The following is a 13969-nucleotide window of genomic DNA, read 5'->3' as shown; positions in this document are numbered from 1 at the left end:
CATGGTAGTCACAGGTAAAATCATGCTCCTTATTACCATAGGTTTATGGTTTCGAAAATAAATAAATAAATAATAATAAACTATTGAATTTGGTTGTGCTAGAGTGACAAGTTTGTAGTTGTGTGTATTGCTGTTTTCCAATTTACCTCGTGATGTATTTACATGGTCGTTGCGGCTGTTTTCAGCTGATTCACCACAGAACCTTTAATGTTCCCATATCGAACGATTGTATAAAACAACATTCGGAGTCAAAGTGCCGGTTCATCACTTCATAGAGCAGAAGAAACGCAGCGCACGTTCGGCAGCGCTGTTGCGCGGATATTCGCCTTTTGCAGTTTCATGCGCCCAAATTTTTAAACAGCGCCTAATATGGACACAGTCTATGGAGGAGGGAAGGTCTCTCTCGCTTTGGCCTGTCAATTAAGAAGAAAAACCAATGGGCCGCTGTCCCTGCATGATGCGCCAGTACGTGGCAAAAAATTAAATAAATAAATAACCTTGTATCGGCCCCAAAGTGTGTCGGCCCACCGGGAAAATGCCCGGTATGCCAGATTACCAGTCCAGCCCTGGCAGCGCTATCGAAGAGTAATAACTTGGTGAAGTGGATTTACTTGTTGTAGAGTTAATGAAAGTTAACTAAATGTCACTAAACCGGGAAGATTTTCAAAAAGAGCATTCATTCATAAATCCGTAAGATCTTACCTTCATGCTGTGGAAATACAAACCAGCGTTGAAAAGGGGCGGGGCTACATAAGGTCTATAAACATGCGAAATCACATTCTTCACTAATATATAGTATTCGAAAAACAGTGGCAAAAGAAGTATGCCAAGAGTAGGCTGGATGACCTACTACTTCCGGCGAGATTCTGAAGTGTGCATTCATTCTACACACATTCATATACACAGACTATATAGACAGTGTTGGAAAGGTTACTTTGGAAATGTAATAGGTTACAGATTACAAGTTACCCTATTTAAGTAGTATAACTATTTCAGTTACTTTATTAAAGTAATGTAACTGATTACTTTTTGATTACTTTTCTAAATTTCTAACGAATGTTTTTCACTGTTAATCATTTTCAAACATTTAAACCAGGCAGGGTTCATTGAATTAAGATTATAATAATGTAATTTTAAAGCACAGCCACCACAAAATCAGACTTTGGCACCTCTTTTTACCTTGAGATCGTTCTAAGGTTAAATACATATTTCTGGATAAAATTATTTGGTAACACTTTACAATATGGGTGCAATGATATGCTTGATATGATATGATTCATGTTTAACTAACGCACAGATAATCATGAGTTAATGTATGACTCATGAAGAACTAAGCCATTTATTAATAATTACTGCATCAGCAACTAACGAAGATTCTATATGATTTTAAAGGGATAGTTCACCCAAAAATGTGCCACAATGTACTAATTCCCTAATAACATATAGTAATAACTAATAGTTAATAGTCATGTGCCTCAACAATTGCTATCATTAGCTAATGATTAATTAACCCTGAAAGACCAGTCGCCCACGCCTAAAATAACTATCGTTCTAAAATGTTTAATAACTTTTAAACCGCTAATCCAATCTGTATGCACCATGTAAACATAGTGTTTGGTCTTTTGAATCACCAATCACATGTTTCTCTGACACAACGTGAAAGTGGGTGTATGAAAATAAACCGAAATAAACGCATGCAGAGCACTCTCTCACATAGCACAGCACACAAGTCAGTATATTTCTCTATTTGTATGTAGTTTGTGTTTTACACCATTTCAGTGTTCTCTTATTATATAACAATCTTTCTATTTACTTTACTACATCCACATTGTCAGTAAATAAAATACACCTGTTTTCACTCAAAAACGTGAATAATATTATAATAAATGGCTATAACTTGCTGAGGGATTGTTACATGTAGACAAAATTTAATCTGGAAGTCTAAAACAACCAAGTCTAACTTTATAAAGGAAAAAATCCAAACTTCATGAAGTTCTGTTTGAGTTCACAGTAAAAACACAACATTTTTGCTGCCGTTTTTCTTAAAATTCTATTAATTTACTCCATTCTCAGACTAAATAAATGTAAAATGGGGACTTCAAATTAGCTAGATGGAAACTTCATGTTTAAAATGATATATGACACTTGATGCTAACTGCTAGAATGAGTGAGAAAAACAAAGAAAAGTAGAGGCAATTCAGGCGTCCCAAAAATTGTCTATTGTGGTAATTAACACATGAATTTACACTATTAGTTAATACTATATGTTATTAGGGAATTAATGCATTGTGACACATTTCATTAATTGCAATTCATATATTACTTAATGTATTAACATTATGGAATGTTCATTAGTTGCTGATGCCTTTGGCTTGGCTTGCTCATTTGGGGACACTACATTTTCAACTAAATATCCAAATAAATGTAATTACTAAACTAAATTAAATACATCAACTAAATTACTGATCTGCCCACATTGTCACTATATAATAATTGAAATGAGCTGATGACATTACCGTTTTCTCCAGAGCGGCTGTACAGCCGAATCAAATTCTGTTGCATTATTTTCCTGTTTAACACTGTGAAGCTGCTTTGAAACAATCTGCATTGTAAAAAGCGCTATATAAATAAAGTTGACTTGCCTTGACTGATGCAGTAATCATTAATAAATGGTTTAGTTCTTCATGAGTCACACATTAACTCTTGATTATCTGTGCATTATTTAAGCATAAATTAATGCATATTAGTGCACCCGTATTGTAAAGTGTTACCAATGATTTCTAAATTCCCAGCACTGGAACACATTTTTATCACTCGCACAGGTTGTAGCCTAAAGCTTTCAGAGGCAATGTGCACATCAAAAACAGGCAAAGCAACAAATTAATGTTATTCAACACATCCTAGCTTTTTACAGAAAATATTCAGATGTAACCCCTTTGTAATCGTTAACATTTTCAAAAGTAATTGTAATTTTTTTTCAGCAACTGTAACGGATTACAGTTAATTAAATGACGTAATTCCGTAACATGTAACTAGTTACTCCCAAACACTGTATATAGATCATACTTTTTAGCGGTCGTGAAGTAATTACTTATTCAATATTCCCGGGATGTTAACGGTTCATCATGGAACCACAGATGCCAGTAAAGAACCTTTCTTTTTTTAAGAAAGCACAATAGTAATATAGTAATAGTGATGCTTGTCTTACCAGGAATTAATTGCGGTCACTTTAAAGAAGACGCATTTGTTTATTGTTAAAATCTTTATTTTTTAGCAGATTATTCTTTAAACAGCCTGCCAGGTCAGCCCAAAACAACTGACATGCATGCAAGCTAGCACTAGAGGGCAATATAATACAGCACTGGAGAAAAGGTACCTAGCATGCACAACAAAATCAGTGTACAGTATCTTCATCCTTGGTCAACATTAAATAGCATTTTGTAACAATGACTTTGAGGTGAGTTCAAATGTTGATCTTAATGTTTGGGTGCATATTACAAACAGCGATCAACATTACGGCACAGAGATGATGTCTGTCAAACATGTGAAATGTTGAGATATTATACAAGCATTTTCACATCCAACAGCAGAGGGCAGTCTGTGTCATTGTCCACCAATGCCCCTGTAAGGAATCGCAAGTTCTTAAACTAGCGGTCACTTCTTCTGAATGTTTGAGAGGTATGAAGGATGTGAAGAAAAAGAAAGGCTCTTCAAAATAAAAAAATAACATTCAACATTACCCCCCCAAATGACCAAGCACGTTTATCTCTCAGCAATCCACTTCTCTCGGTGGCCCGTTCTGCCTTTCTTCACATCTGCAGGATTGGCGGGTGAAGAGCGCCTCCTCTGGAGACATCACTCCATTGACAGCTGCACACTGTCCGACTGCACCTGCTGCTGCTGCTGCTGCTGCTGCTGGTCATATTTACGAGCTGGGAAAACAACAACAGCGAAGACTTAGCTACAGTTCAGGAAATGTTTTGCAAATTTACTTCTTCTAGCATAATTCTCATACATTTCACAATTACGACAACAATAATCTGTTATGCAGCATGTAGATCATTTTAGCACAATTACATTTTTACATCAGAACAGAATTGTGTTGAAATGCTTTCCATTAAAACACATGTAGATTGGCTTAAAATATAACATATGTCAATAGTAACGATAATTTTTTAGGATTAAATAAGATTTTGTATGGAGATGGAGAGATGAGGGCATTTTAAATTGTTCTTAAAGCATGGTGGAGTTTGAGATGTGCTAACAGAAGACTAAGAGAATATTAATGTAATGAGAAGTGTTTTTGTTGCTACAAGGACGTTTAAAAGTAGATGTGTGCAGTTAAATGCACAATATGTAAGATTTTTGGATTAAAATATCCAAAAACCACTAAAACAATGGGTTATAGTGTCTTTGTTACAATGTAATTATATATTTAAGTACTGAGCATGTACTTACTATAGGGTTAGGGTAGGATTAGGGTTAGGTTGAGGGTTAGTTGCATGTAATTATGTATAATTTACTGGTATTACTATGGTAAGTACATGTAACATGAATGTTCAAAGTGTTACCAAACAATGTTATACATTTTTTTGACTTGTGTACTTACATTATCCCAAATGTTTCCAACGATGTTTAAATCCAGAGAAATCAGTTATTTTAAAGGGTTAGTTCACCAAAAAAAATTTTTTAAAGTTTTACCCAATGGGGTAAGCAAAATAATCTTAATTCAACCAGAAAACAAGATTATTTTGCTTACCCCATAGGCAGATTATTTTAAGCAAAAACTCCCTTAATTTTGAGTTATTTTCCCCCAAAACAAGACAAAAACTTTTCCTTGTCTAGTAAATGCTTCTTAATGTAAGATTTTTTAGACATTTGGAATGAAAAAAGACAAAAATACTAAGTAAGAAAAGCATTTTTTGCAGTGTAACCCTTTAACCCAGGGGTGTCCAAACGTATTGACAGAAAACGTATAATTATTATATAGGACTTATGGTTTGAATCTCGTCTTCTTGATTTACCGCGATTGACATGTTGGTACCGCCTCAGAGACAATGCTATTTTGTCAAGTGGCTAACATAGTATAATCAGAAAGAGCTGATTTTGTAGCAACAGTAACAGGGCCGTAACCACCATTGGCATTGAGGGGGACAAGTCCCCCCGAATATTAGAAATGGCCAAAATTAGATATACTTGATGCTGCTCTGCTGTACTCCATTACACACTGCGCTGTTTGTTGCTAGGATAACAAAAGTACAATGTTATATTTTTTAGGTTGGTCTGCCTCAGCCGTCTAACAGCGCTCATCACTGTCAGAATGAGCGAGATGGCCAATCAAATCAAAGAGGGCGGGGCTTACTGTAAGTGCGCATTCCAACGCGACACTTTAGTTATAGCAGTGAAAGAGTGCGTCATAAGATGTAAGTAGCTAAACATTTAATATTTGACAACTGCTTTACGATACATACGAACAAGGCGACCAACAGTAATATCAAGTGATGCAAACTACTTGACATATTATTTTCAATTCAAAATGGTGAAATTTCATGAAAAAAATTGTCATTATTTATATAAATCATAACTGAATGTGATGTGACAAGAAACGTTTTGATTGTTTTGTAAAGCTGCTTTGAAACGACATCTTTTGTGAAATGCACTATACAAATAAATGTGACCTGAATTGTTCTGACTGAGTAAAACAGAGCTGCGTTACCCCACAATTTTAATTCGTCAGATAAAGTGACCTGTATGAGTGGCAATTCAACGTTTGCGGCTGTTTCATTAGAAAGAAATATAATAAGTTTAAGTCATCAAACATAACTGTAAAAAAGTTCAGGGATGAAGGAGGCAGACGACTTTAATTGTAACTTTAATCATAAAATATGCATAAAGAATCAAGCGAAAAGAGCGACCGACTGCGGCATATAAGCATAATAAAAACAGGAACATAAAATGTCCCGGGCTCTCGCCCCCGCCCTGCCTCTTCTTACCAAAGTAACGTTAATAATACTTTAATACATTAGCTCACCAATTAACACGATTTCTGCCTTAGTCCCTTCAGATTGCTTTCCATTGGCTGTGGAAGTGAAGACGACAACTCCCATGATTCCACGCTCATTCATGGCATCATCAAACTACGCCTTTGTTATTGTTTTGAAAAGAGCGAACTCTAGCAGCGAAACTTACATACTACGCCTTTAAAATGTAATACAAATAATGATAAAGGGGGAAAAAAACATGTGCATGATAAACAAATAAATGTAGTGGCAATACAGTTGGGTAGGGCAAGAAAATGAACGCAGCATTAGCTGAACAGTGAGAGCGATATACTTTTTTTCTCATGCCTATTAAAGTGGTGGATAATGCATAATATCCACATATGTAGGCACACATGTATAACAGTAACTAACTGCATGGTAACTGCATTTAGCCAGAAACTATAGTTACCATGGCAATTTTTCAAAAGGACAAAATGAGACATGATTATACAGAGAAAATGAGCCCAACCCACCTAGGGAATACATTTCCAGTTGTTGTCTCAGCCGGACTTTCTGCAGACTGTCGTAGAAGTTGGGTTCTGGTGCGCTGTCAACTGTTGGTGGCAGCGTGAATATACGCATAATCTTCCTCTTATTTCTTAAAAAAAGGAGAGGGAAAAGCAGATATTCTCTTTTTGAGACGTTTAATCATATTCAACAGATTTACTCGAGACAGCTTATGTCATTGTCATGTTTGCAGGTCAATATAATTGCCTGGTCGTCGTGTGGTTAATGAATATACAAATGAAATGGAGACTTACTTTCTGGCGTACATAAGCAGGGCGAAACTGACCAAGATCACCAGCAGGTAAACATTAGTTGCCTCATTCCAGGCTTCATGAACCGAATAATCCAGAGATTCGTCATCTGCCATCACCCCGTACCCAGCCATAGTCACGCGTTTATTTAAAAGCGAAAATATATCTGATGTAAAATATCTTATCAGAAAACAGCGGATACAACAATAAACATTTATTTCCGGATAAGCACAGAGCAAAGCTCAAAATAAAAGTCCCTTTGCAACAGGAATTCGACTTTTATTACTAGCTAATCAAACACTGGTACTGATCATATTTAATAAAAAATCACAGAACATGTCATTGGGACTTCAGTAAAATAAAAAATTATAAATACAATTAAAAATTATAAATAAAAATGTCAAAGTAAATGCTAAATAAAATTAAAAAAATGTTAAAGGAAATGCTAAACTGAAAGTAACTGAAATTAATAAACGGTTAAGGGGTAACTTTCAGTTTAGCATTTTTATTTATTCCCCCCAACATTTGTTTTATTTATTTAATTATTTATCTCCTCGCACATTTAATTATCTATATATTTATTTATACAGGAATATGTGGATTTATGTATTTATTGGCATATTCACTTCTGTATATGTGTGTGTAGAATTTTGTGATTTGATTTATGTGTTTGTTTATGTATTGTTTTTGCAGGTTTCGTCCTCCATATTACGATAGAGCCTGGATCACAATATTATACTAGTGATATTAATAATGTAATAATAACAATAATAACTATTTTGGCCGCACGCAAATACACTTTTACTTTGACACTGTTTTACTGAGATTCATTCATTTCTCTTATTATGCTTTGCTTCATTTCTTTCAGCACGTAAACAGGAAGTGATGGTTTCATTGGTCGAACGGCCACGAGGCGTGTCAGAACAAGACTCGCTGATTGGCTGCTCTTTAGAACATATGATTCCGTCCACAAAATAAACACAGAGGGCACCACTACAGGATAAAGTCGAACAATGTCGTTACGAGTCGCTTTTAAGCTTATTCACCGCTCTAATTTTGGGATAACGGTAAGGTCTTTTAAATGAATTGGTTTTCTGAATTGTGACGTAACATTATAACGTTATTATTTTAAAGCGTTAGTAACTGCACGCAAAACATACCTGTATCTGCTTGTAATCACTGCGTTGTAATCAAAAACACATTTATCACTCTGTACTTGAAAAGTTGTCTTCAAGTTGTTTATTGGTATGAATTATGTGATAGAAGCAACAATATTAACCAAGCCCTGTCCTCTGCAGTACTCAGTTTCCCCAGGAAGCAGAGTCTGTGTGAAAGCAGCAGCTCCTCACACCCGGCACAGCAGCAGCAGCAGCAGGTCAGAGGTCATCAGTCGCTATCCTGTGCCAACCAAGAAGAACCTGCCGTTTGATATTGTGGAACTGATGGAGGAGGTTGAACAGAAGGTTTGGCATCACATTCACCCTAAAGCTCATCCCAAAATTAAAAGTCTGTCATAATTGACTCGTCCTAATGTAATTTCAAACCCATATGGCATTCCATGAAACACAAAATATGATGAAATGTGTGCTTCTTGTGTTCACCTACAGGGAGGGTTTTTGCCCAATGTCTTCAAGGTTCTTGCCCATCGTCCTGATGAATTTCGGGCTTTCTTCTCTTATTATAATGCCATCATGAACAAGGAAAGTGGTACGACCTTTTATTCATGCTTCATAGTTGAATTTTTTTGGGCTACCTTTATTTATTTATTTAAAAGAAATTAATACATTTATTCAGCAAGGATGCATTTAATTGATCAAGTGACAGTATAGACATGTAGCTATAGTGTTGCAAAAGCTTTATATTTCAGATAAATGCTGTTCTTTTTAACTTTCTATTCATTAAATAATCCAGAAAAAAATTAACACAACTGTTTTCAACACTGATAATAATCATAAATGTTTCTTGAGCAGCAAATCGGCATATGAGAATGATTTATGAAGGATCATGTGACACTGAAGACTGGAGTAATGGTGATAAATGCAGCTTTGATCACAGGAATAAATTACAATTTACTATATATTCAAAAAGAAAAAGGTTATTTTAAATTGTAAAAATATTTCACAATAATACTGCTTTTACTGTATTTAGGATCAAATAAATGAAGCCTTGGTGTGAGCAGAATAAACTTCTTTCAAAAACAATCAAAATAGTACAGTTTCCAAACTTTTGACCTGTAGTATATATACAGTATATATTTATAATATTTTATATATATATATAAAACGTTTATTTGTAGGCCCTTTGTGGGTATCCAGTCGTTGTCTAATCTGATTGGGCTAGTTTTCATTCCATTTGGGTGGGTTTTGAGCTGTCATTGGGCTGGTAATATTTCTGGGACCTGGCAACCCTGTCCCTCACAGTTGTCATGAAGGGCAAAATCAGCTGTATAGACCAAAACCAAAATTTATACCAGGCTGTAAACATATTTTTTTCTGCTGTAAAGTTGGGCATTTTAATATGGGGGAGATACAGATTTTGAAGTCACTTCCGTGTTGGAATCAAGAGAGACCTTGTGAGGATGCCGCTTGTGAAAAATGTTAAAAACCTTACCAGATTGTGCTACCAGCAGCATCATATTTGGTTTGGGGCTTTATTAACGCATACCCTGCCTAAACTTACTCTTAAAACAATACAAATAGTGTTGGTAGCACAATCTAATAGGTAGCATTATTCCTCAGAACACCGGCGCAAGATCAGGATTTGCTTCAGGAATTAGGGTTAGATATAGGGAAATAAGTCAGGAAAGTTATCATGTGCTGAAGTTTAACATGCTGTATCATGGTGAGATTTTGATAGTTCTTTCATCACTGGAAACCACATGGAATAATTGTATGTTAAAAAAACATTTGTCACATCCCAAGACTATTTAAAAAGGCCAAAAAATAGGAAATTTACTAGTATAAAACAGGGATGCGAACTCATCAGGGGTGAAAAAGGTGACAAAAACACGAGACCCCTAACCCGCATTTGACAGGTTGGTGAATGTTCATTTCAAACCAGAATAACTTGTGTTTGAAAAAGTACATAAAAAAGCTTTTTGTTATGTTGTGGTTATGATAGGAAAGCTACATTCATTGGAAAATAGCAAGGTTAGTAGTGAAAATAACACCAACAACTTTAAATCGAAACAAAAATCGGCCACGTCAGGCTAAGCTTGACAAATGACTGAAGTATGGAAAGTTTATCATAACATTTCTTTAACAGATGCTTACCTTAATAGGTGTGGGCGATATGACCAAAATCTTATATCACAATAAACGATAATGATAGAATATTGTCATGATATATAGTTATTTTTACTTTACATTATTTTATGATATCAACATTTTTGATGGCATATAAATATCACAAAAAACTACTAGCCTAAATAAATAAAACTCAAGCTCACTGAAGATAAGTGAACAGTTAGTGATGAAATAAGAATAATAATTACAAGCAATAGGACAAAAAAAACTACAGGAGAACAAAACAATAATAAATGCTATATGCATTGTTTAAATTAATCAAATGTATATAACACTGCATAGTCTTTATTGTGTAAATTGAATATATATATACTCTGATTACAGTTAAAAAAGTGGATAAGTCAAGAGCAGTGAGAGATTTTCTCTCTTTTTTGTTGTTTGATTAACCTCCTTAGCTCTGGGAAAATTTTTGGGGATTTCCTGGATTTGGCCTACGCTAATTGAAAAGCTTCCCATACCCACACACAGTGGTCTAAATCAGGGGGTTTCAAAGTTTACCGAACACTCTAACGGTTTCATTTCTAAATGTTTCTCTCCTTTCTTGCCGAATACATACTTTCCAGAATTGTATATGTTTGTTTAGTATCTTTTATAGTGAGTTTTTCTCACTATAGTCCCATTCATCTTGCTCACTGGGGTTGTAAGGCAGAATTCTTAACGCAGTACGTATATAATTTCTAATTAAAAATGTTCTTCTTCAGGTTTATACATCCAACATTAAGTATAGCCAATTTAAGTTTGGAAACAATATGTTGTATTTATAATGCCACACTTTAAACAGTTTAAATGTTTGTTTGTTTTTTCATACATAAAAATATATCGATGGATTTTAGGGGTCCCTCATTAAGCTTGGCATCATAAAGTTTGAAAACCCATGGTCTAAACACACACACACACACACACACACACACACAAAAATTCATTTTTGAAAGTGTATAACGCAGACAGTTTCCACTAGATGGCAGCAAATACTGGAAAAAAATATTTTGTCTGCATCATGTTGTATGCAAGATTTATTCAAACGGATCTGAAGGGAGGAATATTACCTTTTTTAAATGTAATTTCTGCCTACCCATATCTCTCCAATACACAAGTCCCCCAATATGTGGTATAAATGCAATTTCCCAGTGTCACAAAATAATTTTTCCCAGTGTTTGCTGACATATGCTGGAAACAGGGCCTGAGATATACACTTTCAAAAATGAATTTATAACCAAAAAAAATCAAAAAGCGCCTCTTTTTGGGGGGTTTAATACAGTTCAGACAACATATACTTACATGTTTATCACTTTTAACTGTGTTTTATGTAACTTCAAAGGGTTTCCTGTAAAATTACACCAAATGTGTAGACCACTGTATGTGGGTATGGGAAACTTTTCAATTTGGGTAGGCCAAATCCAGGTGGAAATGGTCCCAGAGTAATTTAGTGTAAAAAGTTACTGTGTGTAAAACATATGTGATGCATATCTCCAGAAAGTAGACGTTCTAAGCTTTCAAATGGTACTAATATATGAGGTCAGAGCTCATCCACAGACATTTCACATTTTAAGTATATACTTGCGATGTCATTCCGGTGGTTAATATGAATGACAGAGAGCAGGAAGATTAAACAGCCGTCGCTTTAAGTGCTGCCCGGGTTTCTCTGTGGCCCTGGGTCCATTATACTGTAACACTTTCAAAAGATCATCAGATCTAGACGAATCACAATAATGAGCTATTTTTGATTGAAAACGTGACGAGTTTGCATCCCTGATGAAATCAGGATGTGATGTGTTTTAATTGTACTTTTGCAACAGGTGGTCTGTCGAAAGCGGACCGGGAACTGATCGTTGTTTCGACCAGTGCTCACAATCACTGCTTGTATTGTGTGGTATCCCACAGTGCATTGCACCGCATCTATTCCAAAAAACCCATGCTGGCTGATCAGGTACTGAAAATTTTAACAAAACTTCAGCAGTCCAACTGTCTCTGTGCCCTTTTCCCAAGAATCCTATAAATAATAGGAAATGTTGAAAAGTCCTACAATGATAATTGATGATGGTTGATTTTCCTGCTACTGTCTCTCTTGACCCACAGGTTGCAGTTAATTACAGGGTTGCCGATCTGACCGCCCGCGAGAAAGCCATGCTGGACTTTGCTCTGACGGTCTGCAGGAGTGAAACAATAACCGAAGAACATTTCAGCACCCTGGAGGCTCACGGTTTTGACCGAGAGGATATTTGGGACATTTCTGCCATTGCTGCCTTCTTTGCCCTGTCCAACCGCATGGCCCATCTGACTGACATGAGACCTAACACAGAGTTTTACAACATGGGTCGAGTGCCGAGAGACAAAGCAAAAGCCTCCGATGGGCAGGTCAAGGACGAATAGACTCGTATCAGACTTTACATCAGAGTTATAACACCAAAACTGTCAAATAATCATTAAGCCGGATTGTTAAAATCAGGAAAGAAAACATATGTTTTGCAAAATCTCACCCTAAGTTGCCTCTCTGACACTTTCACTGATGAATGCACATGTAGATTTTTAGATGTTACATTCGTTTCTGTGTTAGTCCTCACAATGATATGGAAACTTGTTTCCGCCACGTTAATATAAAAAAAAAAAAGTCAGATAATCATCTAATTCATAATAAACTTCTGTGAAATTTTTTTACTGCCTTTATTATCTGGGTTACACTTTATTACGATGGTCCATTTTAGACATTCTCCTAACCATAAATAACTTTGTAACTACATGTCAGCTAACACTAATTAGAATATTAGTGGACAGAGTTAACAGACTTAGTTGACATGTCGTTGCAAAGTTACTTATAGTTAGTAGTCTAAAGTGGAATATTGAAATAACGTGTAATGTGAATATTACACGTTTCTTCAATAGGTGGCAATAGGTCTTCTGAAATGTTTGTGCTGGAAACATCACTTTTTTGTGGCAGGACAGTCAAATTTTTATATAATGTGAATCCTGTTAATCTGAAATCTAGAGGTGCATTTCTAATAAAAAAAATTATTTATGCCTTGATTGCTCAAACCATTTGTTTGAGTGTTACAGACTTGAACATTAGTCTTTTCTCTAGAGTACACACTGAACACTGTTTGATAGGCTTTTAAATGTTAAAGGGGTCATGAACTGGCTGTTTTTATTTTTTTCTACTGTTGTCTGAGGTCAACTTATGATGTTTGGGTGGTTATTATATTCAAAAACATAATAAATAAGTAAACGGCTATTTTCTGCCCTGGTTTTGAGGCTCTCTCAAGAAGCGCTCTGTTTTTAAAGGGTTAGTTCACCCAAAAAAAAAAATTCTGTCATTAATTACTCACCCTCATGTCGTTTGACACCCGTTAGACCTCCGTTCATATTCGGAACACAAATGAAGATATTTTTGTTGAAAGCTGATGGCTGAGAAAGGCTTCAGATAGGCCTCCATTGGCATTCAGTACATTTACACTTACAAGACCCATAAAAGGCACTTAAAACGTCGTTACAAAGTCCATCTCACCACAGTGACTCTACAATAATTTTACGATGCGACGACAATAGTTTTTGTGCGCAAAAAAAAATCAAAATGACACCTTTATCCAACTTGTTCTTGTCTTCCGTGTGTGCCTCCACGACAATATTACGCAGATCCGGCGTTCGGACACATGACCCAGAAGCGATTTGTTTACAAGCAGAGGAAGACGCGTGTGTCCAAGCTGTTGAATTCTACATTGATCGTGCTTTAGGTCTCGGTGTAGTTCTCAAAATGGGGTTAAAGTGCGCATTTCATGGATTCCCGAACCCCGGCGCTACATCATATTCTCGCGCATGCGTCGTGGAGGCACATACGTGTAACAGATCTCCACTGGAGGCGAGTTGTTGGACC

General features: G+C 35.8%; 2 protein-coding genes across 2 annotated transcripts; one reads left to right on the top strand and one right to left on the bottom strand.

Moving 5' to 3' along the window:
• Window positions 1-2205: 2205 nt before the first annotated feature.
• smim19 (small integral membrane protein 19) lies at window positions 2206-7868 on the bottom strand. The gene is made up of 3 exons (XM_079839421.1): window positions 6803-7868; window positions 6515-6639; window positions 2206-3932 (listed from the first exon to the last, which is right to left on the bottom strand). The coding sequence occupies exons 1-3, from the start codon at window positions 6931-6933 to the stop codon at window positions 3856-3858; spliced, it is 333 nt and encodes a 110-aa protein (XP_079695547.1). The 5' UTR covers window positions 6934-7868; the 3' UTR covers window positions 2206-3855.
• Window positions 6517-13414, top strand: LOC307140160 (uncharacterized protein). The gene is made up of 6 exons (XM_079839420.1): window positions 6517-6849; window positions 7668-7866; window positions 8098-8262; window positions 8407-8506; window positions 11901-12031; window positions 12181-13414. The coding sequence occupies exons 2-6, from the start codon at window positions 7813-7815 to the stop codon at window positions 12472-12474; spliced, it is 744 nt and encodes a 247-aa protein (XP_079695546.1). The 5' UTR covers window positions 6517-6849; window positions 7668-7812; the 3' UTR covers window positions 12475-13414.
• The last annotated feature ends 555 nt before the right edge of the window (window positions 13415-13969 follow it).

The sequence above is a fragment of the Gobio gobio genome (assembly GCF_949357685.1).
Source record: "Gobio gobio genome assembly, chromosome: 16".
Lineage (NCBI taxonomy): Eukaryota > Metazoa > Chordata > Actinopteri > Cypriniformes > Gobionidae > Gobio > Gobio gobio.
This window is presented reverse-complemented; position numbering and strand designations above follow the sequence as displayed.

Bases quoted from the DNA above. Each gene is read 5' to 3' on its own strand.
- smim19 (XM_079839421.1), bottom strand. From the start codon at position 6,933: ATGGCTGGGTACGGGGTGATGGCAGATGACGAATCTCTGGATTATTCG. The intron at 6,640-6,802 runs GTAAGTCTCCAT...CCTTTTTTTAAG, and splicing joins CTGCTTATGTACGCCAGAAA to AAATAAGAGGAAGATTATGC. The intron at 3,933-6,514 runs GTGGGTTGGGCT...TTGTTTTCCCAG, and splicing joins ACTGGAAATGTATTCCCTAG to CTCGTAAATATGACCAGCAG.
- LOC307140160 (XM_079839420.1), top strand. From the start codon at position 7,813: ATGTCGTTACGAGTCGCTTTTAAGCTTATTCACCGCTCTAATTTTGGG. The intron at 7,867-8,097 runs GTAAGGTCTTTT...TGTCCTCTGCAG, and splicing joins GCTCTAATTTTGGGATAACG to TACTCAGTTTCCCCAGGAAG. The intron at 8,263-8,406 runs GTTTGGCATCAC...GTTCACCTACAG, and splicing joins TGGAGGAGGTTGAACAGAAG to GGAGGGTTTTTGCCCAATGT.